Source organism: Rhinopithecus bieti, unplaced genomic scaffold (assembly GCF_001698545.2).
Source record: "Rhinopithecus bieti isolate Rb0 unplaced genomic scaffold, ASM169854v2 scaffold_3912, whole genome shotgun sequence".
Classification (NCBI taxonomy): Eukaryota; Metazoa; Chordata; class Mammalia; order Primates; family Cercopithecidae; genus Rhinopithecus; species Rhinopithecus bieti.
Genome location: NW_016804439.1, coordinates 1033059 through 1047253, shown reverse-complemented (window position 1 = coordinate 1047253; position 14195 = coordinate 1033059). Strand labels below are relative to the sequence as shown.

The 14195-nt window shown below is 39.4% G+C and overlaps 1 protein-coding gene across 1 annotated transcript; it reads right to left on the bottom strand.

Moving 5' to 3' along the window:
- Positions 1-873: 873 nt before the first annotated feature.
- Positions 874-12022, bottom strand: COMMD6 (COMM domain containing 6). The gene is made up of 4 exons (XM_017868337.1): positions 11868-12022; positions 11768-11779; positions 4444-4596; positions 874-1077 (listed from the first exon to the last, which is right to left on the bottom strand). The coding sequence occupies exons 1-4, from the start codon at positions 11907-11909 to the stop codon at positions 1027-1029; spliced, it is 258 nt and encodes an 85-aa protein (XP_017723826.1). The 5' UTR covers positions 11910-12022; the 3' UTR covers positions 874-1026.
- Between the last annotated feature and the right edge of the window lie 2173 nt (positions 12023-14195).

The window sequence follows — 14195 nt, the reverse complement described above, 5'->3', positions numbered from 1 at the left end:
GGGTAGTTGGTATGCACAAATGGCCCATCAGCTAACTCATCAAGCTGGTGGGAATCTGAACGCACAGGTGTGCTGCAGCAGGCAGCAGTCCTGGGCTCCTCACAGCAGTGTGCCACCTAGCAGAAAACAAAGAAGAAAGTGGACTCACACAGACCTGCAGATACGCAGACAGGGTGTGAAGAGGGTTTAAATTTCCAATGTGGTGGACCAGAATGTCTTGATCTATTTCTAGGCCATCTATCCTATTCCGGTGGTCTATTTGCTTACTTCTAAACAAATGCCATACAATGTGTTAGCTTTATAATATAAAAGAGTTTAACAACAGGTTTATATATTTAAATTCAAGAGAGATCATCTCATGCAATAACTTGTGCTAACAGGTTAACTCAGTCGTACAAAACTCAAAGACTAAAACTTGTCTTTCCAACTCTGTGTATGTATTTGAATTTTCTACAACCATTAATACCAGAAAAAATTGAATGCTAGACTAATACTGTGTAAAGGAGCAATGGTCAATCTTAATCTGATTACAACTGTTTGAGAAAAGAAGCCTCACTCTTCTGACTGCCGTTATAATAAGTGATGGCTATACAATTGAATTTGTAAAGTTATCCTAATCAAATACTACTTTTCTGATTTATATATATATTTATATGACTCAAAATAAGATTGTTTATAAAATGGGTTCCATCCAGTACAAGTTTTTAAACTACTGTTGTTAACATAAATTTGTGCTGCCTCCAATAGCAATGATTCAAATGTTAGTCTGATTATATCATTCACATTATCACCAAGTACACCCTATAAACTGTCTAATTCAGTCACTTTTATAAAGCACATTCACAAAGTTATGCATTGATTACCACTACCCAATTCCTGTTTATCTGATTTTTATTATTTAAAAAAACGGAAAACCAAAAGTGAATTTTTCATTCAATAAATGTTCCATCCTCATGTGGTTTTGTTGCAGAAAGTGAAGTCCATGACTTTAGAATGGTAGCAGTTTATCAACCAAAGAATCCGTCTTCACACCGTTTCAATAACTGCAGCAATTTCCTTGAACTGTCTGTAGAAATTCTAGAGAGAAATGGGGAAAATAATATTAATTTTGCTTTTAGAAGATATTTAAGTAGTTATTTTAATTATATCTGACTACCAGAGACTATATAACATATTCAGTTTGCATTTTAATGTTACATTCTCAATTACTGAAGGTTGCTGTAAGAAATAAACAGGTGCAATTTGGTACTGCAAGCAAAAATACTACTGTAGAGTTGGATAATTATCTCATGACTAAACTTTTCAAAAAGCACACGAGAAAGTCCTTTTAAGATCACACCAGATTTATTAAATACCTAGCACTGTCCTAGACACTGAAAATAAAAACAAAAATAACAGGTTGGTTCCAGGCCTCAAAACACTTTCAATCTAGTAAAGAACTGCATTTCAGTGTGGTAGGGGCTGTCTCATTTAAGATTATGGGTTCAATTACTAGAAGAGAGATCCAACATTAGCAATGGCTTATATGGTAGAGCTTATTTCTCTGTCATTTAAAAATTAAGCTGGCATAATGGTTCTCCTATAGAAGTCATCTTCTTGTAAATCTCAGGTAAGAAAGGAATCAGGCGAATTGTTCTTCTGTCTTCTCCTGTACCTACCAGGAAGCTAGGAGACAAATTTGAAACTTAACCTTGGCAATCAGGATACCTTCTAATGATTTATACATCTGCATTTTCCTTCTTATTTGGTCTTAATTTTTTATTTTGCTACTTAAGAGGATTTGTATTGTTTTAATTTATATGCAAATTTGTCACAGAATGAAGCAAAGTGTAACTATTTCTTTAAAAATATGTATTGATGTTCAAAATTTTAGTTATCAGATATAAATTAAAAGCTCAAAGAATGTTCCTTAGCTCTCAGTCATGTAATATGATTAACAGGTTATCTTGTGGTCAGTTTTAACCCATGTAAAAACTCTCTTTAAAAGAGTTGCCTCTAATGAAAATGTTTTTGTGTATATTTACATTTAATATGTTTATAATGTATGTATATATTATATGTATATACTATGTATGTGTATACATACACACATAATGCAATATCACACAGCCATAAAAAAAGAAGGAAATCCTGCCATTTGCAACAACATGGATGAATCTGGGGGACATTATGCAAAGTGAAAATAAGCCAGACACAGAAAGGCTAATACTGCATGATCTCACTTATGTGGAATCTAAGAAAGTCAAACTCACAGAAGCAGAAAGGAGACTGGAGGTTGCCAGGAGCTGAGGCTGGGGTCAATGGGGAAATGTTAGTAAAAAGGTACAAACTTTTGGTTATAAAATGAGTAAGTCTGAGATCTAATGTACAATATGGTGACTATAGTTAATAATACTGTATTGTTTACTTGAAATTTGCTAAAAAAAGATTTTACATGCGCGCGCGCACACGCACACACTCTCTGCCCAAAAAAAGGTAACTATGTGTGGAGGTGGATGTGTTAATTAGCGTGACTGTGGTAATCATTACGAAATGTGTATGTTTATCAAATCATCACCGTGAAACCTTCAAAATACACAATTTTGTCAACTGTACCTCAATAAAGCTGAGAAAAAAATTAATCCATTTGTGCTTTTTTTCCCTATGAGAAAAAATTTCTAGAGGTGGAATTAGGACAGCACAAATGCTGCACAGAATAAGAATTAGGCCAGCACTGTGAATTACAAAAAAAACCAAAACATATATTCTCTCTTGAAATTGACTGAGTCCTCATATTTAGTTGAATGTTATTCCCATATCACAATATACATTTATTTCCTTTTCACTGAGTCTCAGTTCCAAGACACTAATCAACACTAATAATGTTAAATTTGTGAACATTATTTTTGTTTCAAAGCAGGGATATCTATTTTAAATAAAGAAATCAGGCTGAGCATGGTGGCTCACACCTATAATCCCAGCACTTTGGGAGGCTGAGGCAGATAGATCAACTGAGGTCAGGAGTTTCAGACCAGCCTGGCCAACATGGTGAAACCACATCTCTACTAAAAATACAAAAATTAGCCGGGCGTGGTGGTGCGTGCCTGTAATCCCAGCTACTCAGGAAGCCGAGGCAGGAGAATCACTTGAACCGGGAGGCGGAGGTTGCAGTGAGCCAAAATCATGCCATTGCACTCCAGCCTGGGCAACAAGAGTGAAACTGTGTCTCAAAAAAGGAAAAAAAGAAAGGGAAAGAAATTATTTAAAATATAGTTTATAAAAGTAGAAATCAAAAGTACCATAAAGTGGTATATGAAAGAGTTTTCTTTAAAAGGAAGCCTAGGACCAATATAATTTTAGTTTATTTTATGAAGAATCACTTTTTATTTCCACTTCATTCACGATGGTTGCTTTGACTTTTAGAGTACTAACTGCTGTTATAAGTACTAAGTGTAAGTACTAAGTTAGTACTAGTGTAAGTGCTAAGAATAGATTCTTACCTATTCATACCAAAAGGAACAAACCACACAAACAAAAACAAAACTGTACAGGACAGTTAAATTCATGACAAAACATCTCCAGTATGTACATTTAAAAGAAAACCTGGCCGGGCATGGTGGCTCACGCCTGTAATCCCAGCACTTTGGGATGCCAAGGCGGGTGGATCACGAGGTCAGGAGATCGAGGCCATCCTGGCTAACACAGTGAAACCCCGTCTCTACTAAAAATACAAAAAAATTAGCCAGGTGTGGTGTCAGACGCCTGTAGTCCCAGCTACTCAGGAGGCTGAGGCAGGAGAATGGCGTGAACCCAGGAGGAGGAGCTTGCAGTGAGCCAAGATGGTGCCACTGCACTCCAGCCTGGGCGGCAGGGCGAGACTCCGTCTCAAAAAAAAAACAAAAAGAAAACCTGATTTATAGCCCTCCCTGCCGCGACCCTTATTCCCCCTTGGTTACAGAAAAGAGGTAGAATGATAATACGGTAACATAACTCTAAACTACTGAGTTACTTAAGTCCCTAGCTGATAAAGCCAGCCAACAAGTACACTTGCTCTGACCTGCCTTTTGTAAACATTATTAGTTAGAAAAGTCAGGGTCAGCGCTATTCAAAGATTCATTTAGCTTAACATTCTTGAACATTAAGCCCAAAGGAATAAGAATAAAACATGTAAATGCAAAGTAAATATCCTGCCATTGAAGATAAAAATTTCCTAAATATACTCAGAGGAGTACTTTTCAAGTGATCAAATGGCACAGTACACAAATTCAGCACATTATATTGAAAATAATTTATCAAATTCCCAAAGGAGACAAATTCACATCTCTTGCACATACTACTAGTAAACGTAAAGCACGTCAATCTACAAATAAAACCATTAAAGTTTTCCCGAAGAAAATTGTATACATCTTTTATGTGACGATTACAGAAAAAATGAGCTAAAACTGGATGAGTTAAATCACAAACCTGAAACTGTGGAATCGTCATTTCAAAGCACTTGGTCTTTACTTGGCCTGAATGATCTGCCACTTTTAGCATCACTGCAACATAAGGATACTTAAGAGATCTGCAAGTGTCTGAGCTCACAGCCATACCCAGTTTCCACTGAAAATCTACAAGCTTTAATAAGACAGGACAAAATAATACATTAGTAGTTAACATTACCTGGAATGCAGATATTTATTCAATTTTACTGCACTCATACTCAACTTTTAGTTTCAACGCTGGTCATATTTAAACAAAGTATCTTCCTTTTCATATTGCTAGAGGAACAATAATCAAATGAAAAAATGGAGAGGTAATAAGGGATATAAACGCAGTTAGAAAATACCATCGTAGTTAAAATGGAAAAAAGCAAAAGTGGGGGAAAAAAATCTCCCCTCCAATGTATAATGGAAGTGGAAGGAAGATGTGGCAGTATTGGTTTCCTTTAACAGGCTTGGAGTATCTTTTAGTTCACTTTGCTGTTCCATCCTCAAGCCTTACATTAGCATGTATAGTGATAAGGTAGTTTGGGATTTCATCAGTGTTCATGACAGATACACGCCGGGTGATGTGCTATGCAGTTTACATGTATTAAATACCTCACTGAATCAACATAACATTATAGGTTACTGTTTCCACTTTGCAGATGACAAAAGTCAACTTCAGAGAGCTTAGGTAATGTGCATAAGGTCACACATTTCTGGAATCAGAACTGAAACCAGTCTGTTTGACTCCAAAGATGATAGGCTTAGTGACTACTGGTTGCTTCAATACTTTTTAATCTAATTTCTGTCAATGACTGCTAAATGATGCCATGGCATAAAACACGCAGCTGCTAATAGTGCCTCAAAAACATGACTCTAAAACGTAAAATACAGGGATAAAATACTGTCTGTCTTGTTTCCAAAGCTTAGCCTGATACATAGCAGGCACTCAAAAAGTACTTGCTCACTGACTGATACCTTTTTCTACAAAACTAATGCTCACTGGGCAAAATCTTCACTTGTTAATACATTTCTTCTTGTAAAAGTTAGGATTTTTGTAAATCCCACCAGGTATCCTACCACATATCTATCATGAACACTGATGAAATCCAAACCACCTTATCACTATTTACACTAATGTAGTATTTGAGCTTGAGGACTATGGTGAGGAAAAGCAATGGAATGGTTCCCATGTATGCCTCAATCAACCATGAAAGTTATATAACCCATCTTCTATTTTAGGACTTTTGGGGTATGGAATAGGGGAAGGCATTTGTAAATCTCCCATTTTATAAAAGGGGACCAAAATTCCTCCTATCTCAGACTTGCTTTGCACCAATCTTCTATAGCATTAAGTCCAAGCTGGTGCCGACAAAAGGTTAACATCTTTTGTAAGTAAAAAGATTGTATAAATTCATTTTAAAGAAAAGTTCTCCATATAAAAAGAAAGGCAAATCACAAAATAACTACAAACTTCTAATAAACCTATGAAAATGTGCTCACCTTAAGAAACAAGGAATTAAAGCCACAATTAGATACCACTACACAGCTACCAAAATGGCAAAAATTTAAGTCTGAAAATTCCAAGTATTGACAAGGAAGGACGTGAGACAATGGGAAGTGTCACATGCTGTTGGTGAAAGTATAAACTGGGCCAATCTATTAAAGAACTGACTTTAGCTAGTAAAACTGAAGCTACACATACTATGATCCAAATTCTACTAGGGACAGAACTTAGAAAAACTTGTGAATATATACATAGGATACATATATGAAAATGTCCCTAGCAGCTTTACTCGTAATAGCCCTAAACTGAAAACCCAAATGTTCATCAGAAATAAAATGGATAAATGAAATGCTACACAGCAATGAAAATGAAATTCAGTTACACGTAAAACCAAAAATGTTAAAACAAGTCCCAAAGTTATGATTCTGTTCACTTAAACTTGAGAAAGAGGTGGTAAAACTATAAAGAGAAGAATATGCCTATCCTTTTGGGGTGGAGAGAAGTGGGTGCTGATTGAAGAGGAGCATGTGGTGGGCTTCTGGGGGACTGGTAACACTCCATTTATTGACTTTTGCTTGTGGTTACATGAGTGTTCACTTTTAGATAATTCATTAACTGTCCATATTTTGTGCACTTTTTGCATATATACACCAGAGAGAGCAATATAAGTGAGTGAGTACATTTCTGGTTGAAAGGAAGACTTTATTGTAGCCTAGGGAGTTAAGGGAAAGCTTTACAGAAGGCTTTAAGCTCCATTTTGAAGAATAAACAGAACAGGAATTGAGAGGAAAATGTGTTTTATTTATATATACCATAAATGCATACCTAGCAAAGAATACATGCTTAATAAATATTGGGTGGAACCAATTACAGATGAAAAGAGTCAACATTTGGCTTAGGGATAGAACATTTATCTATCTTAAAGTAGATGGCTCTTGTAAGGAAATATGAAAAATAAAGTTGACAAAAGTGATCAAAAAGCCAGTAATTCCTTGCAAATTGAGCTTGCAGAGGTTTTCACAGTACATTTATATCCTTTATCTTCCTATGGAAAACTTATCATATTAAGTCACTTAAACTTTCCCTGTAGGCATTGGGGACTCACTGAAAGTTTTTCAATAGAGAGAATGATATCAAAATATTGATTAATGGATATTCAGGCTGGACACAGTGGCTCACACCTGTAATTCCAGCACTTTGGGAGGCCAAGGCAGGTGGATCACTTGAGTGCAGGGGTTCCAGACCAGCCGAGGCAACAGCCCTGTCTCTACAAAAAATACAAAAGTACAAAAAGTAGCCAGGCGTGGTAGGGCACATCCATAAGTCCCAGCTACTTGGGAGAATGAAGTGGGAGGACCACCTGAGCCCAGGAGGTCAAGGCTGCAGTGAACTGTGAGCATGCCACTGCACTCCAGCCCGGGCAACAGAGCGAGACCCCAACTCTGGGGGAAAAAAAAGAGAGAGAGAGAGATTCATCTGGTGGCAGCAGAACATAATAATCCAAGTCTGAAGTTATATACGTGCCTGAACTAAGCTGGTGACAAGTAGGACTAAACTGATCATAAGAAGGATGCATTGCTAGGTCTTGATGATTGCCTACAAGATACAACCATAGTTGTTTATAGAAAATTATAAAAATTTGAGCTTGGATAACTGGGAGAATGCTGAGGTATCCAGTCCAAAAGTATCATTATGAGATGATACTAGGGATATCTCAACAGGAATGTTCAGAAATAGGCTAAAAATCCAAGAACAGAACTCAGGAGAGTTCATGAGTAGAGAGAGTTTTAATTCCAGTTCAATAGTGACAACCAAAAATTGAACCTCGAATTCATTTTCCTTTTTTTTTTTTTTTCCAGACAGGATCTCAGGCTGTTGCTCAGGCTGGAGTGGCAGTGGCATGAACATGACTCACTGCAGCCTAGACCTCCTGGGTTCAAGCGATTCTTCTACCTGGGCTTCCCTCCCCTAAATGTTTGAGTAAGAAATAAGTAAGCAATTTCTTATTCTTAACAGTATTTCGACTCTACAACTCCTTGATGGAAGAAGTTACATTTTTACCATCCACATTAAAGTGGCAGAGTAAAGGGGTGCCTATTTGTTTCTCAGAATCTGAAATAAAACTAGAAGATTTCAAGCAGAAAAGCAAAGAAGGCGTGCAATGCTGAGTTCCACTGACTATTAAAACAGTGAAACTGTCAGGTGAGGAAACAGGGAGACCTGCCATCAAGACACTGTGCAAAGTCAGTCTTCACAATTGAAAGAAAGCTAGGACTAGATTTATAAGATAATTTCCAAAATTCCAACCTCAACATTTAAATGCAAAATGAAAGCAAACCTTCTAACAATCGTGGTTTCATCTTAAGTAGGAGTGAACTGCAAAGATTTTAAAAATACAAGAACATAAAAGAAAAAATCAGAACAAAGAACACTTACCACTATGAAGAATGTTAAGAATGAAACAAGGTACGGTAGCCCCAAAATTATTGTATGATGAAGTATTGAAAAAGCAAAATATATAAAGAAACAAAAAGCTAGTAGTAAAAAAGGAAATATAAAACATCCAGAAGTAAAAGAATAATCAGGAAGTAAATATATAAAAGGTAAACAAATTAGCTGTTGTCACACTAAAATTGATGTGGAGGCTGAAGTTACTAGTAATATAAAACATGACTATAAAACTGTCTATAAAATTGGCAATTCCCATATGTTTTGAGTAAGGGAGGGAGGCCTCACTATTCAGTATATACTAAGCAATACTATATTCTAAGCATTAGGGAAGTCAAAAATAAAGCATAGTTCCCGACCTTCAGAATTCTAGTGGGGAAGGCAGACAATAAACAAAAGTATAATGAAATGGTAGCATTATAGTGTGATGAAATGCAGGGTAAGGTGACAGGGTGACAAGAAAGGCTATTTAGATAGAACCTGGGAAGACCTCTTTCATGTGGCTTTTGAACAGAAAGAGACTTGAATAAAATGAAGAAAAAGTCACAGGATCTGGAGAAAAGAACGTTCTAGACTGAGGGAGCAGCATGCTTGGTGTGTTCAGGGAACAATGAGGCCCAGGTAGCTGGAGGGGCATGAGCTAGGAAGAGTGGTAAGAGATAAGGAATCCATCTTCAAAGGGCCCTGTAGGCCACAGTAAATACCTACGACTTTTTTCCAGTGTGACAAGAATCTCTTAAAAAGCTCTGAGTAGCAGAGATACCTGGTCTAACTTGGATTACAAAAAGCTCATCCAGACTGCCTGGTGAGGCACAAAGTTTAAGAAAGTTGGGGGACCCTGTTACCAGGCTACTGCAGTATTCCAGGAAAGAGAATGGCGGCTTGAACCCAGGTGGCAGCAAGAGGTGGTGCATTTAGAGCGAGAGAAAACAATATGCTGATATGACTGTATGTCAGGTGTGAGGGAGAGATGGGAGCCTGCAGCAATCCATCAATTTCAGTTCAGGCATTGGTTTCTGTGGAGCTTTTGCTCTAAGTTGTGGTTCTCTGTCTTCACAGTCTGTCTCACTAATTCGGGGGACGGCAATTTACCCTGTGATCGCGCTTCTCTGACAGATCCAAGAGGAGTTGCTGATTTTTCAGTTTGTTCAGCTTTTCCTTGTTGCTAGGACAGGGTGATGACTTCCAAGCTCCTTATGAGCTGGACCACAAAGTAAAAGTCTTACCACTTTTTGTAATTTTCTTCATAAAACTTTTAAATATCTTTTGTTAGATTTATTGCAAGGTACTCTGCAATTTTTTTTTAAGAGATGGAGTCTCACTCTGTCACTCGGGCTGGACTGCAGTGGTGTAATTAAAGCTCACTGCTGCCTCAAACTCCTGGGCTCAGGAGATCTTCTCATCTCAGCCTCCTGAGTAGCTAGTACTACAGGTCTGTGCCTCCACACCTGAATAATTTTTTTATTTTTATAGAGATAAGGTCTTGCTATGTTGCCCACTCTGGTCTCAAACTGCTGGCCTCAAGCAATCCTCCCAAAGCCCTGAGCTTACAGTCGTGAGCCACCACGACCGGCCTATAGCTTCTTCATGTTATAAATGACATCTTTAAAATTATATTTTCAAACTCTTTTTATCTGAACTAAGTAACGTTCAACAATGGAATCACCTTGCTGAACTCTCACATTAAATCTAATAACCTGTTTGTAAATGATCTTGGCTTTTTCTATGCAAACACTCATAATCTGTGAATGACTGCATAGAAGGATGTGCAGTAGGCTGAATAATGGCCCTCCCAAATATGTCCACATGCTAATCCTCAAAATCTATGAATATGTTACCTTAGGCAACAAAACAGTATTGGTAGATGTGACAAAATTAAGGACTTGGAGATGTGGAGATTTTCCTGGATTATCCAGGTAGGCCTAATGTAATCGAAAGGGTCCTTGTAAGAGGGAGGAAAAAGGGTCAGAGTCAGAAGGCAATGTGACAATGGAAGCAGAGGCTGGAATGATGTGCTTTGAAGACGGAAGCAGAGGCCACAAGCCAAGGAGGAAACAATCTCCCCTACCGCCTCAGACGGAACACAGCCCTGCAGATACCTCGATTTTAGCCCCATACGACTAGTTTAGGACTTCTGACTTCCATAACTATAAGATAATAAATTTGTGTTTAAGCCAAAAAGAGTTCAACTTAAAAAACCCCATAATTAGTTTAATTCTGTTTCAGAATATCTTAAATACGAAACTTAACGTAAGAGAATGGATAAAATGACTTATGAAAGATCGACTCAAAACGCACTAAGTTATATAACTAAGCAAAGCCAGGTAGACGGTTGACAGCTGACTTCCCCTACTTCCCAGGCAAAGTCAGTTAGAGAAAAATGACAGACAGCAGTTAATGGACACCTCTCTCAGCCCCTGTATTCTAATTATTTCTTATCTCATCCCTTTCTTACATTTTGTATGGAATTGGGTAACTCCTGGCCTAAAAATACTCTAGTTTTAGTATTCCTATTCTGGGAAGTGTTATAAATTAGTTGCCTAGAAATAGTTTATTAGCTAAAACAGCAAAGCAGCACTTGAAAAGGAAATGGGGCTAACATATACTTTAAAAGTCAAATTCATATTCCTAGCATTAAAAATGCATACTCTAAAAGGCTAAAATGCTATACTTCATCTTCAAAAATAACATTTTTTAGAGACTAAGAAAATGTTTGCGATGCTATCTCTGAAAATTTTCATAACTTCTTCTATGTCCATCACACTTTATTTATTTACTTATTTATTTTGAGACAGAGTCTCGCTCTGTCACCCAGGCTGGAGTGCTGTGGCCAGATCTCAGCTCACTGCAAGCTCCGGCTCCCGGGTTCACGCCATTCTCCTGCCTCAGCCTCCCAAGTAGCTGGGACTACAGGCGCCGCCACCTCGCCCGGCTAGTTTTTTGTAGTTTTAGTAGAGACGGGGTTTCACCGTGTTAGCCAGGATGGTCTCGATCTCCTGACCTCGTGATCCGCCCGTCTCGGCCTCCCAAAGTGCTGGGATTACAGGCTTGAGCCACCGCGCCCGGCCCATCACACTTTAAAATACGGTGTTCCTAGCTTTGAATAAATGACGCCTAATCAAAGCCCAACAATCCCTGATCTGCATTCTTTGGGCTAGTGCGGGGTGGGGAAGAGGAGCTTTCATTACAATGGCAACGGCTACCGGCTCAGGTGCAAAGGAGAAGGAGCAACGCAGGGGGCGGACTGAAGGTCACCGGCTCCCGGACACAAGACTCGGGGAGACCTGGGGAAGGCTCAGGGTGGCACGGTCTCGCGGCCGTGGGAGGCGGGCCGGCGGAGGACAGGGCGGGGCGGCCGTTCACTCACCTGGTTGGTGACCTGAAACGGAAGCAGAAACACAATTTAGAGAAACATCTTTCTTGCTCCAGAGCCTCGCTGCCCGCTCTCCTCACAGGTTGGCACTCACCTCGGACTTAGCATCCAGCTGCGGGTCGCTAGACGCCTCCATGGGCAGCGTCCGCTAGTTGCGCCCCGGACTCGAGAGAACGCCCCCGACCAGCACTTCCGCTTCCACGTCCCGCCTCTCGCGGCCTGGCGCATGGGGCTGACGTAGTGGGGAAGCTGAAAAGCACCTTTATGTGACTCACACTTTTCTTAATTAAACATCAATTTTAAAGAGACATTGACCTAAAAGAAAATTATGTTATGGAAAAAGGCCAAAGATTTGGGAGATACTTTGAGAAGAGAAGCGCTAATTAAATTTATGATGCCGCTTCCCCCATCTAACACTGACACGTGGGCTCTTCCAATCTGGAGCGGGGCGGGGCAAAGCATCCCGAGGCGCCGGTCCTCAATCCCAACCAAATTCGAAAGCAGCTGGGCGACCACACCCCTGACCCTGCAAGGGAAGCCTGTGGGAACCACAGTTACAGGATGAGCTACTTCGCCGGCCTAGCTGTGGGCGGGGGATGCTTTCCATTATCCCTGCTGTTCCTCTTGTATCCCAGCCCTCAGTCTGGCTGCGGAATACCTTCTCATCTTGTCTTCCCACTTCTTTCCTATTTACCTCAAATCCATGCTACACAAAGTATCCACAGTGATTTTTATTTCCCGCCAACTTTTTATTTTGAAAATTTTTTTCAGAAAAATTGCAAAAAATAATTCAATGAACACCTATATACCCTTCATCTAGATTCACCAGCTGTTCGCATTGTACACATTTGCTTTATATCGGCTTATATTAAGGATGATACTTCACTCCTAAATGTTTAAGCATGTTGTCTCCTAAGAACTAGGACATTCTTCTAAATAACCACAATTCAACTATCACATTCAGGAAATTTAACATTGATAAAATACTATTCTCTAATAGGCCAAATTAAAATTTCCCCACTTGTTTCAACAACATTCTTTAAAGTTATTCCTTACACCATCCACAAACAGAATCTAATCAAAGGGTCGTCTTGAATTTGGTGATCGTGTCTCTTTAGTCTCCTCTAGTCTAGAACTGCACCGGTAAAGGGTCATCAGGACTGTGTTCCTCAATGAAGGTTCGGGGGTGGTGGGGTTTGGGTGGAGGATGGGGGCGAGGGTGCGGATCTGCTTTCAAGCTCATTCAGCTTGTTGGCAGAGTTCAGTTCTGGGCAGTTTCCTTGCTGGCTTTCAGATGGGGATTCCCAGCTCCTAGAGGCCATCTGCATTCCTTGGCTTGTGGCTCCTTCCTCCATCTTTGAAACCAGGAAGGGCACATCAAGTCCTCCTCACACTTTAAATCTCTCTGATCTCCCTTTCTGTATGATCTCTCCTGTTCCTCTTCCTTCTTTTGTCACATCTCTCTGACTCTAGCCTGAAAAAATTCTCATTTCTAAGGGCTGAAATAATTATTAGATCAGGTATAACCAAATAATTAAGAATAACTTTTTTTTTTTTTTGAGACAGAGTCTCACTCTGTCACCCAGGCTGGAGTACAGTGGCGCAATCTAAGCTCACTGCAACCTCTGCCTCCCAGGTTCAAACAATTCTCCTGCCTCAGCCTTTTTGATAGCTGAGATTACAGACATGCGTCACCATGCCTGGCTAACTTTCGTATTTTTAGTAGAGATGGGATCTCTCCATGTTGGGCAGGCTGATCTCGAACTCCTGTCCTGAAGTAATCCACCCACCTCGGGCCTTGGCCTCCCAAAGTACTGGGATTACAGCCATGAGCCACCATACCTGGCCTCTTTCTATCTTAAGGTACATAAATTTTAATTATGTTTGTAAAGTCCCTTCAGATCAATACCTAAATTACTGTTTCAATGAGTAATCAAGATGGAAATCTTTGGAGGAGGGCATTTTTAGAAAAATGCTTACCTCAAATACCCTCATAGGTTGTTGGAGAATTACATTAGTTAATGCATGTTAAGCACCTAAAATTGTCCCTGGCATGTAGCACTCAGATACTAGGCCAAAAAACGAAAAACAAACAAACAGAAACCCCCACTGACTCAAGGTTATTGGACGTGATTAAATGTACTAATTAGCTTGGGATGATAGTCTCTGAATGAATCAGATGATTTCTTCTCTAAGGAAGTCAGATGAAAAGAAAGAACACTGTGGTGCATCCAGCTGGTCAGTGCATTGGTTCATTTTACCAGGACATTTTTTTTTTTTTTTTATGAGACAGAGTCTCGCTCTGTTGCCCAGGCTGGAAAGCAGTGATGCGATCTCACCTCACTGCAACCTCCAACTTCCAGCTTCAAGTGATTCTGCCTCAGCCTCCCAAGTAGCTGGGATTACAGGTGCATGCCACCAT

Bases quoted from the DNA above. Each gene is read 5' to 3' on its own strand.
- COMMD6 (XM_017868337.1), bottom strand. From the start codon at position 11,909: ATGGAGGCGTCTAGCGACCCGCAGCTGGATGCTAAGTCCGAG. The intron at 1,078-4,443 runs GTTTGTGATTTA...ATTTCTCTCTAG, and splicing joins TGACGATTCCACAGTTTCAG to AATTTCTACAGACAGTTCAA.